The sequence below is a fragment of the Cimex lectularius genome, unplaced genomic scaffold (genome assembly GCF_000648675.2).
Source record: "Cimex lectularius strain Harlan isolate CLEC.00 unplaced genomic scaffold, Clec_2.1 scaffold61, whole genome shotgun sequence".
Classification (NCBI taxonomy): Eukaryota; Metazoa; Arthropoda; class Insecta; order Hemiptera; family Cimicidae; genus Cimex; species Cimex lectularius.
The window spans coordinates 460,491-476,166 of NW_019392650.1; the positions used below are offsets into that span (position 1 = coordinate 460,491).

At 34.6% G+C, this 15,676-nt stretch overlaps 1 protein-coding gene across 6 annotated transcripts in view; it reads right to left on the minus strand.

Annotated features, from left to right (window-relative positions):
• Positions 1–15,676, minus strand: part of LOC106660890 (slowpoke-binding protein) — a 111,891-nt gene that overhangs the window by 27,900 nt on the left and 68,315 nt on the right. For 5 of the 6 annotated variants that reach the window (XM_014383920.2, XM_024230601.1, XM_014383919.2 and 2 more), the window contains one exon: positions 1,262–1,422. In XM_014383920.2, coding sequence (XP_014239406.1) covers positions 1,262–1,422 — 161 coding nt within the window. Of the gene's footprint in view, positions 1–1,261; positions 1,423–3,165; positions 3,271–15,676 lie in introns of those variants that run through there. The other variant, XM_014383921.2, reaches the window with a different exon arrangement.

Below are 15,676 nucleotides of genomic sequence, written 5' to 3' on the forward strand. Positions count from 1 at the left end.
CCGTTTTAGAGTTCACCCTTTCATTATGGACCATTTGGAGTTGACTAACTATGAAGGAAGCCGTTAATGACGGTAGAGCAGAAATAAAACAAGTTATTAATAATGTATTTTCATTTTAAGTCAACTGTTAATCTTTATTACATAGTTTTTTTTTTGACTGGGGCTTCCAACATCTAGGTCATTTCAGCCCCCAATTAAGTTTATATTCTTTTACCCCTTCAAACACTACATTCATACAAATAAATACATTCATACATAAATACATCCATACAGTACACTCATTCCGTTTGGTCGGTGGAGTACTTGATATTCCTCCACCGACCTATACCCAAACTAATCTAGATTGGGGTCGATGGAGTTTATACTACTTAGTATAAGAGTACTTTTATAAATATTCCGCCATCGACCCCGAACACACGCTCATACGCTCTCAACGTTCGAGGGGCGATGATGACATTATATTTCACCCTCACCTCTCGACATTCACGCTAATAAATACATGCATTCAGACAAAACATATAGACACATAAGACATTATATACAATAAAAAAAAAACCAATTTCCCCTAAAAAGCGGAATAGGGGATCCAGAAACCCGCTGCAGTGCTCGAGTACCATTTTGAGATTGAATGGCATGCCTACACACTCCCTGTATAGAGCCAAGGCATGACATCGAGCAACCTTTCACTGCATAAGAAGCACCTGCGCGGGCTTTGGCCCGTGTGTCAACCGCGTATGACCTATTCTTAATCGCGTAAGGACGATTTCTTGTTTCCGGCTCAGGTTCGTGCTCTTGACGCGCAAAAGCCTCTCGGGACCCGGCCCACTGACGTTGCCATCTTTCTTTTATCAAGTTCTTTACTGCTAGCTTGGCGTCAGAGGGCCTGGTCGCGATGGTCCGGTCTGGTGGGTGAGACGTCCCGGCCTTTGCCGTCTCGTCCGCACGTTCATTACCCTCCAGCCCGACGTGTCCGGGGATCCAGACAACAACCACAGTTTTTCCCAGGCGCTATTACATAGTGAACAAATAAATATCAGTGTCAGTTTATTTTTTCTTTGTGTAGAAGTCAGTAATCAGTACACTTTTAACCAAAAACTTACTTAATATTTTAAAAAATTCGTTAGTGAAAGCATGAAATAATATAAACTATTTAAAAATAATTTAATTTCAATTAAACATGATAGGTGTTATTGAAGTTTTAATTCTAATAGGTTATTATTCAAATTTATAAAATGTTTTCAAAATAAATTTGTATGTTTACCTATGTCTTTTAGGTGTTGGAGCAGGGTATATCTCGGACATCCTTTAAGGTAATGTGTGCACGCTGTGTGCGCCTCTTCTTTCGCTTTCCTTTCCAGCTCCAGACGTTCTTGGCCTCCGCCCTCCGCCTCCAGTGCCATGTACTCGTATCTGCCTCCATGTCTGTAAAGGGAGAGAATAAGAATGGATTGTTTTTCAAACTGAGAAAAGGTTGAAAGCCTGGGGAAATGGACCCATTCCGTTGTTTACCCATTAAGACAGATTGATTTCATCACGAACCGAAACAGATAACGAAAATCGGGGGATATTGGACATTTTAACCGCTTTGTATGACTGAGGTAAGTAAAAGGAGATTTGTTTACTCACAAAATATAAAGGAGATATCTACGAATTGTTTTGAGAAAGATTACACTATAGAGAGTCGTTATGTACAAGTTATTTTGTACGAAAATCAGAAAATTACATGGCAGTTGTATTCGTAAGATGTAAACGTAAATAAATTTGTTTTAGTATAAATAAAGAATATTTTTACACCCACTATTGGCAATTTAGATCGTTTAAATATTCTTTTTTCTAATGAAATTCAGAACAGATGATTTGTTAGGGTCACAGGAAGGAAAACCGTAGACAATACTAAAACTTTAAATGGTTTAGTCGTACTGATTAAAAGATAATACATTTTCGCTGGTTAATGCGTTGATATGAAAAAAAATGTAAATTGGCTGCCAGAAAAAAATACAAATGGGTTGAAATCGTTGGAAAGAAATATTGAAATTGAGCTATTCGCTTGCTTGGAAGTTCCTCTCACGAGCGCTGGGAAATCGAGACAGCCAGCCAATATGTTCCTTCTATAAATCACATCGTTCTAATGGAACTGTAAGCAGCTTCAATCATCTCAATCGAATGGGTTGCAATACACATGTAAGCTCCTTTGATATGCCTGCCGAAACAACTTGCTGGTTATAACTTACGTCTTGATTACGTTAAAAAACGTCAATTCACTTCCTTCAAAATTCGATTCTAAAGGTTGTACGTCATTTGTCAAATTTAGAAAAGATTCATCTCTGAAAATGTCCAGCAATTCGACGACTGTCGTAATAAAGCTTAAAAATCTCTCGAAAGAGAGCAAAGATGAACAAGTAGGTAGATTTGGATCATTAAACCGAAAAGCTTTATAAAAGAGAAAATGAGATTGTTACGTTTTGTAAAATGTGTCGTTTTTGTAACAAAATACTACACATTATGTTTAATTTTTTCCGGTGAAATATGACGATGAAAACATTTCGTACAAATTCTTTTATAGAAACTTAAAATTTCATTTTAATGTCTCGGTTTAAGACATGATATACATGTACCTTTGTATTGGTTTAGGTTTCCATTTTCTCTTCCAGAAACACGTCCAGTAGTTGGGGTTTCGTGTCCAGATCCATTCTGCCCGATGAAGAGTCTATACCGAATCTAAATCTATTGAAATTTTAGAAATCCGCGATCGATTTGTAATTTGCTCTTCGATTAATTAGTCGGTAGATAAATGATTCGTAAAGAAAATTTCTGTGCAAGTTACGCACTTTATAACGTGTTAAGTTGATCTTTGCTGAATGAAGATGTTGATTAAATTGTGATTAGAGTGAAATCGGTTTTTTTTATTATGGTCGATTATCTGACATCAAACAGGCAGGTTACTCACTAACTTTTGATTTTAAAATGTTTGAAATGCAAAAAAAATCCTTGGGTATAAATGTATTTTTATATTTTAAGCGGATTAGCGTTTGGGAAGAATGCCTGTGTCTTTTATGGAACTGTTTCAAAAATTGCACAAGGTGAACAATGCTTAATATTATATATGTAAATTACAAACATCATCTACAAAATAGTTCGAAATTATCGAATTTATTTAAAATATACCTTTGTATTGGTTTAGGTTTCCATTTTCTCTTCCAGAAACATGTCCAGTAGTAAGCCGGGCGTTTCGTTTCCAGCTCCATTCTGCCCGTTGAGGAGTCTATACCGAATCTAAAAATACAACTGTTTGCGCTTAGAATCCCTCCCACCGGTTAAATTCCGTTTTTACATGGAAATTTAAACGCGATCATTTTCAGCTTGTAAAATTTCTCTTGTCAAGAGGAAACGGTTTACGGTAAAAATCGTACCGTTCGATTTACAGATTGCGTTAAGAAGGGAAAATGCCCAAGTTGGAGGAAGAACGTTAATACGAAAAGTTTCGAGTGTTGTCGGTTCCCAGTAGCTCGTCACGTGACTTTGAGTCATGTTTATGCCACTCGCGGATGTGTCGGTTTGAATTATTATATCGGTTGTAGTTGGATATCCATCGTGAAATAAACCCAACGAGCATCATTAAAAAAACATGCTGTTTATGTCTGCCTTTTTTATGCTAGTTAGTTAAATAATATTTCCTAAACTCTACAATCTCCTTTTTCCAAGATGAAACAGAAAATGATAAAATTATAAATATTTATAATGTAGGCAGTACATAACAGTAAAAAGGCGTAATATTATGACGAGTATCGGAGAGTGTCTAGTTTTTGAAATTATGTATTTTTTAAATTAAAAATCCGATGTATTGTTAATTCCCCAGGAGTATAGAAAATAACCATTTTCTTGGGAGTTTCCCAAGAAAACACCTCCGTTTCACTAGCCGTTTCTGAGATACGAAAGTCTGGATATTGGTAAAAACGATGTTTTCAAGAAATGCTGGTTTTTTACCTTTTTGAAAATCTCAACGTAGCTACTTATGTTTTGTCGTTTTTTAAATTTTTTATATTTTAAACGTATGAATGGTAAATGAATAAAAAACATCCCAATTTTCTCCGTTTAAAATGACTATACATTGACAATGTGTCCAGGATCTCAGGTTAAATAAAGTAAACGAAATTCTGCCAGGATATTACAGTTTCGTTGACATGGTAGTCATACAATGGAGCAAAGGTAATTATAATTTTGTCTCCACGGTTAGTAATTGAATTTTGTCATTTTTTTTGTGTAAAAAATAAGCTAGCCTTTTTATGCTGAACTGGTTGGTATAATCTAAATCATGACATTAATGTTTGTCAGACAGCTCTTGCTGCTTATACATTGGCCAGTTTTCTGTCCTTTTTCCCAACCCCCATTCGGCACTGAGTCTGTTCAAATTCACGGAAATTTCGCGCGCTTTTCCAAGTGGACTTTAACCCTACCAGTCTTAACCTCACACTTTCATCAATAATCAAATTAACATTTGTCAATTGTTCCAATTCGTGATAAATCAACTCAACAATTAATTAAAAATGTATCCTCGAATGTTCAGTTTCCTCTGGATTTTCGTGAAGAAATGTACAAGGGAAAACAAACACTCTCGCTGACTGATAAGATTGAAAGAAATTTTATATGATGATTGATCGTTTGCTTTATGATTAACCATGTCAGTTCCGAGATTTCCGCCCTGGAAGTGTAACAAAAAGTAATACTACATATCGGTTTTCCTGGGTTTTTACTTCTGTAACTTGGAGACTTTACTGGACTTATTTTTATGTATTATTTGCCAAGTAATTTAATATTAATTTATTATCCATCTGTTGATTATAAATTTGCTTTAATGACTAAATTTTTGCTAATTTGTACTGTAGATATAAAAAAATCCTCAGATCCAAAGGAAAAATTTTGCGAAAGAAATTGTTGTAGTCTGCCTCACAGTAGTTGAATAGAGGCATAAGGGGGTGACTTCCAATGATAAATATAACAAGGGTTTTTCCTTTCAAGGTTGACAGACGAAAATTTCTTTTTTATTATGCTCTCAAAGAACTATCCATAACATTTCCTTTATTTATTTTTTTATAATAGATCATATATGGTACGTCACATATTTAATTTTTTGGTAGCTTTGATACATTACAAAATATTCAGTTAATTAATGGACATTACATTATACTAAAAAATAGCATAACTTTGAACACACGCAATGTTGTATCATATTTTATCAAAAAATTGTTTAAAACTCTAAAAGTTAAAACATTAGTTCAATATGGTTAGGGATGGTTTTTTATATTAGTTATTTTTATCTCAACTAAAAACCTTAATTAATTGGTCAAGCGGACCACGAAAACTAGTGAATTTAATAAGTTAAATGAAGTATATCTTCACTAAAGCTCTCCGTGGTCATTTCATTTGTCGCCGAGAATCAAATAGATTACACGACATTTGAAAAATGGCTAAAAGGACGGAAAATTCCAAAAATGTGGGGTTGTGATGGGAATTAGTGTTCGAGTGGATCGAGGTCACGACAGCTCAAGTGGTAGAGCAGCGGCGTATCCTAGCCGAAGGTCGTGGGTTCGAATCCCGCTCGTGACACTGACTTTTTTATCTCAACTAAAAACCTTAATTAATTGAAAGATATTAATTGGTCAAGCGGACCACGAAAACTAGTGAATTTAATAAGTTGAATGAAGTATATCTTCACTAAAGCTCTCCGTGGTCATTTCATTTGTCGCCGAGAATCAAATAGATTACACGACATTTGAAAAATGGCTAAAAGGACAGAAAATTCCAAAAATGTGGGGTTGAGATGGGAAGATAGTGTTCGAGTGGATCGAGGCCACGACAGCTCAAGTGGTAGAGCAGCGGCGTATCCTAGCCGAAAGTCGTGGGTTCGAATCCCTCTCGTGACACTGACTTTTTTATCTCAACTAAAAACCTTAATTAATTGAAAGATATTATTTCAATATTGTTAAATGTTTAATATAAATTTTAATTAGTTTAACATTTATGTTTTTAATACTATATTTGTTGATCCATTGATTTTTTGGATTTATCTTGTTTGTGGTTAAATCGGACAATAAAATCGTCTGTCAATTAATTATTTTTATTAATAAACACTTTTGCCGCACTGTAACCTTGTAAGATGTAAGGAAGTTTTTTCTATTGAAAAACACTGGAAGATTCAAAATTTCCAACCATTTAGCAATGATTAATCTACAACATATTATTAGGAAAACTAATGGAGTTTTTTGATGCTTTCTAAGCCTCTTTTGATAAACCAAAATTAATCTATGTATAGGAATGGCAGAGCTCTAAAAATTCGTCAGAACAATACGTAAAAACAACACATTAAAACCGTTAATAACGATTCTTAAAATTTTAGTTTTCAATAAATTTTTTCATTAAAACATAAAACACGAACATTATTAAGAAAATATACGTGAAATAACTACGAAAATAACGCACTTCTTTAAAGCCTTTGCGTGATTTGCAGGGTTTTTAAGTTTAACCCAATCAATGCCAAGTGGTCTCTAAACTTTGAAATATTTTATTATAAATATGTTCATTTAAAAATCGTGAGATGCGGTCTGGTGTGATGTAGGTTTCAGAAAAACATTTTCTTTATCGTGCCAACGTTTCGATCTTTATTGAGATCATCTTCAGGGCCTGGGATTTACAAACATTGTTTACATATTACAATTACATTTTGGATGTGGAAAAGTGAATATATACAATGCAAAATATATTTTATATATTCAATCAAAGCATTTCTACTCATTCAAAGTGTTTGTCTTCTGTGTAATTGTGCCATTCTTGCGTGTCGTGTCGAGAGTGCCAGTTGCTCATAGATATTGCTGTTTTATGTTTATATACGTTGGATTTTGAAGGGGTGGGGAAGGATGTCGGTATTGAAGACATTTTTGTATAAGGTGTCGGCTTCTTTGAGGTGAAAGGAGCCGACGAAGGGAAAAAATGTGTTGGTAATGGTTCGGCCAGATTATCCTTTCAGGATTATATAGAAAGGGATAAAATAGGAAAAGGAAAGCTGAATTGTCAGGAAATTAGACTATGTGAAAAATATTTGATGTGTGGAATGTAATGTGATGATGAAGGTATGTTATCTGTATTGAATTTGATTAATGATATTGGCGTAGCTGCGACTGAGTTTACATGTATCTGATCTGTAATTGATGCTGTGTTTATCTCGGTTGATATAAACCATTTCTAAGAAATTACGTTTATATTTGTTTTGTTCTGTATGTAATATTTTTGGATTTTTGACGTCGAAATTGTGTTGGTGTTCAAAATGGTGGGTAGCGAGTGCTGTAGGATTTTTCAATCATAGATATGTTTCTTTACTCTCTTGTCCAGATATTGGGATGTAAGACCGATGTAAGTTGCCGGACAGTTTAAACAGTTGATCTTGTAGATTACGTCAGATTTATTTGTTATTGGTGTGGGATCTTTAATTTTGGAAAAAAGTGTTTGAATTGTTTTATAATTTTTGAAACCTATTTTGAAGTTATCGGACGAGAGAAACGTGTTTAATTTGTGTGATAGGCCTTGGATAAATGGTATGGAAATGGTTATTCAGATATCGTGAGATGCGGCCTGGTGTGATGTAGGTTTCAGAAAAACATTTTCTTTATCTTGCCAACGTTTCGATCTTTATTGAGATCATCTTCAGGGCCTGGTATTTACAAACAATCTTTAAATTTAACAAATACATTTAGGATGTGAAAAAGTGAATTTATACAATGCAAAATATATTTTATATTCAAACAAAGTATTTCTACTCACTCAAAGTGTTTGTCTTCTGTGTAATTGTGCCATCCTTGCGTGTCGTGTTGAGAGTGCCAGTGAGATTTTGCTGTTTTATGTTTATATATGTTTGGTTTTGAAGGGGTTGGGAAGGAAGTCGGTATATAAAAGACAATTTTGTGTAAGGTATGGAAATGTATGCCGGTTTGTTTGTGTTCGATAGATTTAATGTAGTATTATTAGTAATAGTGGATGGTGTTAGTGTTGTGTTGTAATTGTTGATTATTCTGTTAATTATGTGTTATTTATTTTATTTATAAATGTTATAGTTATTTATAAATATGATTGGAATTGTTAAAATGAACCCTGAATGAAATGCAGAAGAGAGTGGAGCTAACTAAATTTGAACGTTTAACTAAAACTGGTTGAAACAATATAAAATTATATTGAAATTGTTTATTTTTCTCAACCCTATATAATTTTCTTCCTTAAGAAAACCAAAATTTTAGCTGTAAATGACTGTTTTAGCTTTCCAATGTAAATATTGACATTAATTGTAATGACAAGAAAAATGCACTTATATATTCTTGACAATTAATCAGAAGGGTGTTATTTGGTAGAAAGCTATGCATTGATTTTAAGGGCCATTGATGCCACATCCGAAAATAAGTTTCCAGCCTCTAGCTTTCTACTGTCGGGAAGTCAGCCCCTTGAAATATTGTATATTTATACAGCCAATTTTTCACAAGGTCGCATTTAACAGAGGAACAGCTTGGTCTGCTTAGTCGATAACGCCGGAATGGGTAATTGAATTTATTTAATAAAAAACAATAAATAAGTGTGACCGTTCAGATGATATTAAACTTTACCCGAAAAAGTTTAATCAAATGGGCAATAATTAATCCAACCTTTGGGCTCATAAATGTTTTAATTTCATATTTAATGTTGGTATAAAAATAATATAATGAGTTACTTAAATTACCACCCGAGGAAATAAATGAATCGGCTTAAGATTATAACCTATTGCCAAATTGATCATTATTGATCGAATACAGTCATTTACATGCTTCATGTTTCAAGCAATCGTAAATAAGGATCCACCTGCTGACATCTATTCAGTCGGCTTCCGAACCAAAGTTAGCAAGCGATGCACATCTGAAATATACAACCGGGATGGTTAAAAAAAGATAATTAATTAATCTTTAAGTAAGGTATTAGTTGAGATAAAAAAAGTCAGTGTCACGAGCGGGATTCGAACCCACGATCTTCGGCTAAATACGCCGCTGCTCGACCACTTGAGCTATGGTGACCTTTTGGTGGAGAGGCGAATTTAGCCGAAGGTCGTGGGTTCGAATCCCGCTCGTGACACTAACTTTTTTATTTCAACCAATACCATACATAAAGATTAATTAATTGAAAAGAATTTATTTGGTCAATCGGACCACGATTCGTAATAGATTTAAAGAAGATAATGTTGACACACTTTATCAAAATAACAAATAGCAAAGCAGAGAAAATTTTACTGTTTAAGAAAAATTAAAACTTGATTAACGATTAAATTATATTTTTTTGCCATTAATAATATTTTACCATCCAACAAGAATTATGTATGTAAATAATGAATGTTATATTTAGATGAAAAGAACTTGCGTAAGTTTATAAAGTCTTACATTTTTATTGTTTTAGAAAAACCCAACAACATTCTAATTTGCTTGAAAAGAGATTCGACAAACTGTTAAAAAAACCATAGTTAATCAAATTGTTATAATTTGCAGTACTGTTGCTTTCTTATACACAATGTTCTTTTGGTTTTTGTTATCTTTTTCTTTTTGTAAGAACAGTGTTTATACTATTAAAAAAAACTTTGAGCAGAAATCAAGTATAATTTGACAAAAGTAGTACTTTTGACTTAATATTTTTTGTATAATAGTTTAATTGTGGCCTGTACATATTTTTACATGTTACAAATATGGACGCTCATGGTATTTTGTCCCGGTCAACCCACATACACACGCACGCACACACACACACACACTGCGGCTAGCAATTTATCCAATACATGTCAAGCAACACCAGCTTCCGCAGGCACTCAATATAAGGGAAATATAAGGGATCAAATGGCAAGAAGGGTTTTAGGTTTTCAGGATGAAGAAAGTGTGGATTAAGTTTGATCAGAAGGGTTGGTGTTAACGAGCAAACGGACTGTATTCTTTGGAAACACAAGTTTCGAACAATTAAAAATAAAAAGAGAATAAAAGAAAGAAAACTCAACTTCCAGTCGAATCCTCGAAGCTCCACGATGATTCAAAGGGGGAAAAGAAAATGGCGAGGACGATCAAGGAAAGACAGGATCGGGATACCCTTTACCTCGTTTTCTCGAAGAGCCGCTGCTAACAGGTGATCTCGCGAGAAATCAAAAAACAAAAAGTGGCAAAAAAAATTTTTTAATCGCTTTGCAAAACGGTCGATGAGAACTGTTAGACTGACAACTGTGCCGGGCGTAAACCTTGCCGGACCACGAGTTCAAATTCCGGCAAATGGCGTTAACAGTAGAATGGATCGAAAGCTTGGTGTGAAACTTTGGGAAGCGCAATTAGATTAGTTCGATCCCAGAAGGACGCCTTTGTAAATGCTATGGTTAGTGGTTAATGTTGGATAATGTTAATTTATCTGAATCTTCTTTTCTTAGAAGTATGGGCTGGGCTGGATATTGCATAGCTTAGCGGAACCGCACAGTCCTACTCTGTATGTCTAAAGTAGTCACAGTAATTTCTCCTCTTGAGTTAGCCGAATTTTGACGTTCGATACACATTTCGATCCTAAAAGTCTTTACAGTTGTCCAGGTATTCAGTTAAGTTCTTGTTTTTTAGCCTTGGATGTCTTTTCTACGTAAATCTGCTATCTGGGTATAATCCCGAATATAAAACTTGAGTGGTAGTTCTTGGTTGTTAATGTACAGTAAAGGGAAAGACTATTTTTATCAATGTACGCAACACTTAGCCAATTTTTCCTCATTCAGTCGTCTATTCAAGTTTTTGGACCAGTTTTTGATAAGCGCAAGATGTTTTAGTAAGTTGGAGGTTGCTTGGATAGAATTCGGGTTAAACGACAAAATTGCTGATCATCCGCATTGGTGGTAATGAATAGTGTTTTGATGTATAGAAAAGTCAGCCGTATAAATGGTAAACATGACAGGACCAAAATTGTTCCATTACGGGAGGCCGGCTAATAATACTCGCATATCTATTCAATATGAAGCAGCGGTCAGCCAAACAGAATCCAGGAAAGGTAATAAAGAGTGGGTAGGAACAGTTCAAAGTTACAAGCATGCCTGGATGCCAGTGCACGTAAAAATCCTGTGCCACGTCCAGAATCGCACCCATGCAATACTCTTTTTTTCTAGAGCAAAGGAAATGGTGTCAACCATTCTAAAGTTTAGCTTCATCTATAACTTCACTAGTTTTCGTGGTCCGCTTGACCAATTAATATTTTTCAATTAGTTGAGATAAAAAAGTCAGTGTCACGAGGGGGAAAATAAAGAAGGAAAAAAAAGCATTTTAAAAATGGCAAAACGAATGGAAAATTCAAAAGGTGGGGTAGAGGTGGGAAGTTAGTGTCCGAGTGGATCGAAGTCAAAATAGCTCAAGTGGTAGAGCAACCCGAATCTAGCCGAAGGTCGTGGGTTCGAATCCCGCTCGTGACACTGACTTTTTTATTTCAACTAAAAACCTTAATTAATTCATCTATATCGTCAATTAATGTCACATGTGAAAATCGAAATCCAATCTGCTGGTTGTGTGTAATACAAAAAATGAAGTAATAAAATATTCCTAGTTGATTTTATTTATTTTTGCGTGATAAATAAAACAATAGTTGAAAATTATTAAAAGTCATAATTTAAATTTTGTCAACGGTCTGTGAACACGGCAGATTGGCTAATTATTCGCTTATTGTATGACCACAAATCTATCTCTGGCTCCCTTCCAAATTGAAATGGGCTCATGATTACTAAACAGATTTCGCAGTTATCAATCCCGCAATCGGGCTTATATGGAAAACGTTTTCAGACGTGGAACGAATGCAGTGGTAATAAACGAAATTAGTTCGAATTAGATTACGACCTTGGACGTCACGAAGGTGTCATCAAAGATTTACGTGGTAAATCGATACGATGGCTTTTGGTGGGAGTTGTCCCTTTTTTTGAAAGAATAAGGCATCAACCGGAAATCAACTAGGACATTTTTATAATATTTTGACTTTACGTTAGCCAGTAACTCAAGGAACTTCTTCACTTATTTTTAAAAATTTTGTTCTGCAGCAAACAACGGTTTCTTGAACGAGTATTATGTTACGGAAGACATTAGTTTGATATGATGTACATTTCACTAGACCTGGCACAAGATTGTTACAGTAGTAATAATATATCTTATCTCGATTAATCACGACTGAAGCAATAAACAGACGTCAATATTTCAGATGGATATCCCACATCTCATCAAACAGTACCTATAGTCCAAAGTCGTATTCTCACTTGTATTCTAGATGTTTCGCTTTTCAGATTAGGCATTAAAACCGTCGTACCTCATTCATAATATTTTAATCCTACGGTAATTCTTATCACGCTAATGTAAAGAACATTGGAAAATCTATGGGATCATCTGTTTTATTATATTATAATGTTAAGCAGAATCAAATAAAATATTAAAAGTACATATTAAAGACTTTTCACAATTTTTGTATTTAATTGAAGTAAAATTTTCTTGGTTCTGTAATTATTAACACATTTGGCCGGAAAAGTCTTACTAATGCGTTTTAAATACGTGTGCTTAGTATCTCAAAGGTCATTTATGTCTAATGTAAAATTAACATTTAATTCCTAAACATTTGTTTTTGGTAATCAAAGTTTTAAAAATTATTGCTCATTTATGTTTTGAAACTTCTATTGTACAATAATGAAAGTGAAAAAAGCTTTTTTGGACAAAGTTAACAAAAGACAAAACAAACTATATACGAGGGATGTGTCATATATAAAACTTTAAATTCACTAATTTCGTGGTCCGCTTGACCAATTAATACTTTACAATTAATTAAGGTTTTTAGTTGAGATGAAAAAAAAGCTTTTGAGATGAAAAGAGAATCCAAACCGATTACACGACATTTGAAAAATGGCGAAAGGAGGGAAAACTCATAAGGTTGGGTTGAGATGGGGAGTTGATGTCCGAGTGGATCGAGGTAACGATAGCTCAGGTGGTAGAGCAGCAGCGTATCTAGCCGAAAGTCGTGGGTTCGAATCCCTCTCGTGCCAAAAGCTTTTTTTCATCTCAACTAAAAACCTTAATTAATTGTAACATATATAAAACGTTGTAAAAGCTTGAAGTTACCCGTGAAATATCTCGAATACAATTGAGAATCAGACTTTGGTCAGAGGGAACTTTTGAGTTCAAATTGAGATTTAAGATAACGATCCGATATTGATGTCTGTTCGTGAGACACCTTGTGTATACAGTTACCTTAAGTATTTATAAGGTATTCATTCCTTTACATTTCTAGCTAGGTGATGCTAGGCCCTGTCTATTACAACGTTTTTCACTATTATACTATTTCTAAAAGGACTTGATCGTATCGAAATATAATAGGCGATTTGTCTTGCCAAATAGAATTCAATAAACCGCAATAACACGACCCTACCAAAGCGGTAAAACGGGACTAAGGGACGAAGGAGAAGTGAATTAAATTCCACAGCTTGATTACATCCGATGACCTACTCGAAGGGGACCGAAGATTGCGCCGTCATTTCAAATATGATTTATTAGACATTATTGTATTATGAATTGATACCTAATCACTTCTATTAAATTCAAAATTGGAGGACATAGTGCATTAAATTTAATTAATTTTGTAGCAGATTATTTTTGCTTAATACACCTAATTTGATGGGTTTTTATGTGTCAGTGCGCTTGGGTGTTTATGAATTGGATGAAAAGATATTTAGAAGAATTGTGACCGTTAATCGATAATTATTCAGAAATCGTGAGATGCGGTCTGGTGTGATGTAGGTTTCAGAAAAACATTTTCTTTATCGTGCCAACGTTTCGATCCTTATTGAGATCATCTTCAGGGCTCAAAGTGTTTTTCTTCTGTGTCATTGTGCCATTCTTGCGTGTCGTGTTGAGAGTGTGGGCAGAAAATCCTTAATTATACTTACTTTTACTAGTACAACTACTACTAATAAGAATATTTTATTTTTTAAATATCGGTGCGTATATCAAACATATACAATTATTTACAGTACTCTGGGGTGAGTGTGTGACGTCTGAAGAGTGAAAATATGTTATTATCTAGAGTGAAGTGGATTCAACCCCGGCCAAAGGAAAATCAAGTACTCAGGTGGAGTGAATGGGAACAGACATGTTGCTATTGAGGTAGTGTTTGTGTTAATTTATTGGAATGATTGTAATTTATTAGCGTGAAAGAAACGGGTTGCTTATAATCCCGCCCCGAGGAATATCGAGTAGTCAGGAACGTGAATGTGAACAGACTTCTATGTTGCTATCGAGGTTGTGTTTGTGTTAATTTATTGGAATGATTGTAATTTATTAGCGTGAAACGATGGGGTTGCTTAAAAACCAGTCCCGAGTAACCTCTAGTACTCTGTGGTGAGCGTGTGACGTCTGGAGTATAAAAGTAAGTTATTAGCGAGAATGTAGTTGGTCCTACCCCACCACGAAGGGTATCTAGTACTATGGAGGAGTGAATGTGACCAGACTTGCTTTTGGAGGTGTATATATATACCTATGTTTTTTTCTATTCTGTATTTGAAAACCTGAAGTACAAAGGAGAGCCTACCATTTTAGGTTTTAGATAAATACTCGCGAAAGAAGAGAAAAAGAAGGAAAACTCGCAGTGGGCGATGACCTCAGCTGTTTGTCTGTTATTTCTTTTATACATGAAATATCATCAAATGCTGTTGAGTGGAAAGAAAGAGAAGAAAAAGGAAACAAAGAGACCGCCCGATTGGCGGAATGAAATAATTCCAATCTGTAAATAAATAAATAAGTAAATATATATATATATATACGCGGAAATCAGCAAGAACAGGACGTATATCCAATAATGGAATACCTCCTCATTCCAAGGCTGTAGTTGAGATATAAATCAATTTGAACGGTCATCTTAACTCTCTAAGAGACCAAATACTGGGCGATTCATTGTTCTCATAAAACAACCTTGATTGAAAGTTTAGTTTCTTATATAACTAAAACCTGGACTCCGACCTGGTTCTAGTCGCAGCCTCTTCCCTATGGTTCTGACCGATTTTAATAATAATGTGAAACGTTGCCGCTTTCAAAGATGCGTGTCTGAAAAATTCAGGTTCAATTCTCACGAATGCTTTGTGGCAAGATTGAAGTTTTGAACCATGAGGTTCTACCATTGATTACGTCAATTGTAAATATTCTTGAAAGTTGAAATGGTAGTAGATTTAGACTATTGAGTTAATACCAGAAATGCAATGTGAAAATCTCCAACAGATCTACATTAATTTCTAGATATAACGTAAAATGAGGAGTGATTGTTGGTAAACAAATTCTTTAAGAAAAATCTTAATAATTCTTCTACGGTTTCAAACCTCCGATGTCCCAAATTTGTGCATCATGACAGGCATGTTGCAGGGTTGAAAACTTGAATTTTTTTGGAACGAGGGATCTTGTTTTGCCCCCACTTTCTGTTTAATGTGTAACAGAAAACAGAGGCGTCGGGAAAACTACTATTGACCTTCACAATTTGACATCCACCATAAACCCATTCTCCCATCTCCCCGTTATACACAGTATGCCTCGTAATCTAATTTCCAATTTTAGATTTCTCCCAGGTTAGGGATGGTTAATTTAATTGAAAGTCATAG